Source organism: Tupaia chinensis, unplaced genomic scaffold, assembly GCF_000334495.1.
Source record: "Tupaia chinensis unplaced genomic scaffold, TupChi_1.0 Scaffold000212_1, whole genome shotgun sequence".
NCBI lineage: Eukaryota > Metazoa > Chordata > Mammalia > Scandentia > Tupaiidae > Tupaia > Tupaia belangeri.
In genome coordinates, this window is record NW_006159687.1 from 3,353,918 (window position 1) to 3,359,151 (window position 5,234).

The 5,234-nt window shown below is 52.5% G+C and overlaps 2 protein-coding genes across 2 annotated transcripts in view; both read right to left on the reverse strand.

The window, feature by feature from the left end:
• Nucleotides 1-1,664, reverse strand: part of MCF2L2 (MCF.2 cell line derived transforming sequence-like 2) — a 155,803-nt gene extending 154,139 nt beyond the window's left edge. Inside the window, exon 1 of the mRNA XM_014587426.2 lies at nt 1,593-1,664. Coding sequence (XP_014442912.2) covers nt 1,593-1,598 — 6 coding nt within the window. The 5' untranslated portion in view covers nt 1,599-1,664. The remainder of the gene's footprint in view (nt 1-1,592) is intronic.
• Nucleotides 1,618-5,234, reverse strand: part of LOC106734752 (putative guanine nucleotide exchange factor MCF2L2) — a 33,572-nt gene continuing 29,955 nt past the window's right edge. The window contains exons 7-9 of the mRNA XM_027771415.1: nt 4,447-4,638; nt 1,660-1,780; nt 1,618-1,622 (exon numbers count right to left, since the gene is read on the reverse strand). Of these exons, the coding sequence (XP_027627216.1) occupies nt 1,618-1,622; nt 1,660-1,780; nt 4,447-4,638 (318 nt within the window). The remainder of the gene's footprint in view (nt 1,623-1,659; nt 1,781-4,446; nt 4,639-5,234) is intronic.

The window sequence follows — 5,234 nt, forward strand, 5'->3', positions numbered from 1 at the left end:
CTGCAAGGCCACCGCGCTGCTGCCCCCCTCCACGGCCGCCGCGCTGCTGCCCCCCTGCAAGGCCACCGCGCTGCTGCCCGGGGCCACAGCTGGGGGCTGCCTTTCTCACTGCCCGGCCATGGCTATGGCTCTCCCCGTGGGGGGAATGCTCCCTGCACCCTGCGAGCCTTGCGGTGCTTCCCCACCCCTTGCTGGGTTCCCTAACCCTGCCCACATCTTTGTGAACAGTGCCTCCATGGAACTCCCTCTGACCACTTTGAACTGCAGAATCCTGAGAATCTGTGACTCAGTCTGGGAAAGCCCATGACTCGGAGGAGGTCAAGAAGCCTCTAGAGCAGAAGCACACACAAGCCACCACGGTCTCAGGAGGCTGGATAACCCGGCGGGCTTCCTGAAGTGCTTTCCCCCAAATGCAAATCCAATCAAGTCATTCCCCTGCTTAAGTCCTTCAGTGGCTTCCCACTGCTCTTAGAATAAACGGAGTTCCTTAATGTGGCCCACAAAGTCTACCTAGTCCGCCTCTCTGACCTCAGCCCACACACCTCCCCTGGAAGCCTCCTAGGCTTCAGACACCCTGGCCTTTTGGTTCTGCACTTGTGCCCGATCCCGCAGCCCGAGGACTCTGCACATGTTATTCCTTCTGTCTGGAAGGGTTCCCATCTTGTCCACTCATTCTCTGGGCCAAGTGCAAATGATTCTTCTCAAGCCTTCCCTGACCCTGGTCCTCTGCCACGTGACCCTGAATCCAGAATCCGTCCTTCAGAGCACTTGCCCCAGCTTGTGACCATTCTTATCTAATCATTTCATTAACGCAGTTAAACTTTATTGGCTTTAAAGGCCCTCCCCCCATACTCCTGCTTGGGTTCCACATGCGGACACCTAGAATTCTGCTTCCTCAGTAAATTGCCAAGTCACAGCCAATCCCAGCCACATTCCAGCCAAGCAGCCAATCACAGCAGCCACATTCCAGCCAATCACAGCAGCCGCATTCCCGCCAATCACAGACAGTCCACCGTTTAAACTGTGCTCACACCGCAAACACCAAGTGTAACCAATTCAATAATTTCTCTCCCTCATTCCCTCACTTCCTTGTTTTTTTTGTATGTCACTTTCCCTTTTTGGCACATAAATGTCACCTCACACCCCCACCATGTCACTATCTGGAGTCCTGTGGAAGCCGTTCTGGAGCTTGCCTAATGCGAATCATTTTGCTCAATTAAACACCACTAAATTAAATCATCGAAAGTTTTTCTTTTAACAATGCCAGAGTCCCCAATACACTGGGAGCTCTGGGAGGATGGTACATGTCTACGCTGCTCACTCCATGTCCTCACACTCAGAGCTGCTCACAAGGATCTTAGAGAAGTGAGTGGCCGGAGGTGATACCTGGGTAAGATCAGGCAGGGCCAGCCTACCAGAAAACTCAGGCTAGGAGTCGGATCAAGGGTCAGTCTACCGAGAAGCCCCCTGAGCGAGGGGCTGAAGAGCTGGTGAGCCTGCTCAGAATATTCTACATGTACATTTGTAGGCACCAAGCAAAGTCCACCCCCCCCCTTTCCAAGCCATAGAATAGAAAAACCCAGAAACATTACCTTCATGTCAAGGGTGAGTATCGAGTCAAACTGGTTGTGAAACTCCTTGGGGCTGAACAACTGGGACTCTTTGGCTGTGAAAAAAAATCAATGTCATTCAAGGCAATGTCAACCCCCTCTCGAGACTGGCACTTGTCTACAGCTTGGGAAGCCAAGAGGTAGATCCCCGCTTCGCACCACCGGCTGACCTTGGGGGAAGAACACACGGCCTGTGGTTAGCCTCACCACCACGCCACACCACTTCGGGCCTCAGGAGGCTGGAGTGCATCCGGGGCTACAATGAACATCGCCGTAGCATGGCATAAAGTTTAGGCTCCAACCACGGTAAGTACGAGTACGGGGTGAACGACCGACCAATCTACCGCTTCTCAGAGAAGCCACTCGATGAGTAAAATAAGCCCCATAAACATTCTCTCTTCCAACAATTCCAAGAGGACAGATGAATATTTATTTTAAAGTTTTATTTAATTTTTAACTTGCTAGAGGACGGGAGAGAGAGAGGGTGGGGGGGAATGAAAAAGCACCCCCATGGGGGATGGTCACGCTGCAATCCATTCTCCTCTGTTTCTCCCTCCATTGGGGCTGGCACTCACATGTGCCTGCTGTGTTTTATCAAGAGACTGGGTCTGGTTCTCGAGCCCTGCCCGGGCCATGTGGGGTCCAGCCCCTCTGACCAGCATACCACTCCTGTCCAGAATCAAGCCTGCCTAAGGCGGAGCTCACCGCGGAGAAATGCGATCAGCGGCTTGGAGGCCACTCGCCGTGCATCCGAATGGATTACGAGAACACAGGCTAATTACTGAGGCAATCGACCGGGCCTTACATGCCTCCCAGGGGAGGGAAGGTCCCTCCTAACAAAACATCGCTTTGCTCTCTGGGGTCCCAGGTGACCCTCATTTGCCCTTACTGGCATCTGTCTTCCTTAAAGAAGCATTTCCAGAGTCCTAAGCTTTGTAACTCAGAACACGTCTTCTGGATGCTGGAACGAAGTCAGTCAGGTGACGGATTACGGCAAGCCAATTTTTAAAGACTTGTTTACGTTGCCCTTTGAACTCCACCGAAACATTTAAACGGAGACAGGGGGCCTTGTGCTCCCTAAATACTTATATTTAAAAAGATTCTAGGGCAAAGTAATTTGCATTTCCATTTATCACATGTCCTGACGATGTGAAATAATTAGAGAAAAATGATCAAAAGAGAACACCACTCCAAAGTGGTTATCTCCAAGTGGGACCTGTACAGGCAGCAAAAATGTCCATCTTCTTTTTCCCCCTAAATTATCTACAACAAATAGGTACTGTATTTAGAACAAAGTTATTTTTTATAATTATTTTATTCAGTTATATTCATTGTCATTATTTTATTATTATTATTATTTTTTAAGTTGAACAGAGAGAGAGAAGGAAAGTGAGAGAGCAAACAGCCAGGTCTGGGACTTGAACCATGGTCAGTCAAATGGGAGTCCAGCCACCTTAACCACCTGCCGGCCCCAACAAAGTTATTTTAAAAGGAATGATTAGCACTCTGTGGGGATTGAGGCAGGGAGTGAGATGTGCTGGTATTCATAACTTTTCCTTCCTCCTCCTAACGGTTTTGGGTTTCAAAATAATATAAAATCATGCTTTGATATGTCCTGTGAAAATTCTCTCTCAACACAACATGCCTGGATCTACAAAAAACATGAATCTGGGGTGTTATGCAGAGTCAAAGGGACCTGCTTTCCCAGACACGCTCGCACCAGGCTGTTATCTCTGGAGCGAAAATGGTCAGGAAAGTGGCCTCTAATCCTGCGCGGGCTCAGCACGGAGCAGATGCACACCCACCCTCTGAGCCACGTGCTTCTGGAACAACTGCATTTCATTGACATTAAAATCCCTTTGGCAATGGGCTGGGGTAAACAGCCCGGGAGGGTGTTCCCAGCCATGGGAGGGAGACAGCTGTGGGGACAGAGCATGCTGACTCAGGAGCACCCGCCACAGCCACCAGGGCAACTGACAGGGAAGGGCCCAGAAGTCTGGCTCTGCTGAATAACCGTTGCCCAGAGCGCCCTGGGAGCCCTAACGTAGGTCTTGCTGGCTAGCCGAGGGAGCTGGGCTTGAAATCCGGCAGTCCTGCCTCAAATTTGACACTCCCTGCTTACACCATGTGTGGTCTTGGGCAATCCTGTCCTGGGGTTCCCGGGTGCTCCCACCCGGGACCAGCTGAGCCAGATCCACCAGACTCACACGGCATTTCCCTAACACTGAGTCCTGGGCTCCTCCCAGGCTGGCTGGTTCTGACTGTGGTCTACCAGGGAGTCCGCAATTTCTGCCAGCCCATTGGGCGATTCCCATGTAGATGGAGGGACTTCATGGTTCGAGTCTCAGTCTCTGCCTTTGTACAAGGGCCACCTTGGAAACTGCCTAAGTGATACCCTGACGATCCGGCAGGCACGCAGGAGGTGCTCACAGTGGTCATTAGCGGTTATGCTTTTCCCAAACAGTCCTCAGCCTATTGCCTTCATATGAGGGAAGCAGTTTGCAAATACAGTGCTTGTTCTCCGCATGCCTGAAAGAGAACGGAGAGTGTCCCCACAGGGCAAGGCCAAATCAGGCTCTCTACAAAAACTCTCCAACGAGCAAAGTAAATAAATAACTCCAGTTGCACACAGAGGGAAATGGACTGGGAGGTGGGATGGCTAGGTGCTTTTTACCTCAGTGCCTTTTTGACCTAGAACCTGTATGGTTTTTACTGCCTCTCAGTGCTTTTTGCAGAGGGTACAGGCCCCCCAGGAATCAGGCAGGGAGGGCAGGCTCAGCCGAAGGTGCTGGACAGAAAGCCTGGCAGCGGCACGCTGGGGGCTCGGCTTGCTCACCGTCTCCAGCTGTCGATGCAGCTCCAAGGCCTTCCCCAAGAGGTCATCTTTTCTCTGGTTTTCATTGACGAAGTCGTCACGGAGGCACCTGAGCTCCACGCACCTGGGCCTGATGGAGTCTGCGGCGTAATGACGGCTTTGGACGAGCTGGTCCCCAACCAGTGCAAGCAGCTGGGCCTTGTCCAAGGACTCCTGCAGAATGAACACCCAGAGCGAAGCGTCAGAGCTTGGCGTTGGGGCCTGGCACCGTGTGCTCCAAACCTGGATGGAGGCTAGGGAAACGCTGGCTCAGGCCTTGGGCTGGGCAGCCCGAGGAAGCTGTGGTGGCTCGGGTCGGCATCACACCCCAGAAGACGGCCACTTGTGGTAACATTTTATCGGGTTCTGTGTTAACACTGAGGGTAACGTGTCCATGAGCCAGGAATCTTCAGTTGAGTGGAAAATTCAGATGTTACCTAAATGACAAATCGCTAGCAGGTTACAGTTAGGGTAAGCCTGAGAGCAGGAAAGCACGGAGCATCGGAGTTCACATACGGGACTCTGAATCCCCCAGTAACTAAAGGAACAGGCGCAGACACTTGGCCCCAAGTGCAGGAGGTGAGATGAAGTTGGAACACTAGTCAAGTTCTGGTGTCAACTCTATGGCAAGGGCCCCGTGCCTAGGCTGCAACCAGAGGCGGGTCCTGCGCAGGCCTCCCCGGGCCCTGCGCGACTCCTCCGGCCCCGCACCAAGGCGGCGGCAGGTGCACATCCCCCCCCCCCCGCTTCACCTGGCCCCATCACCACCA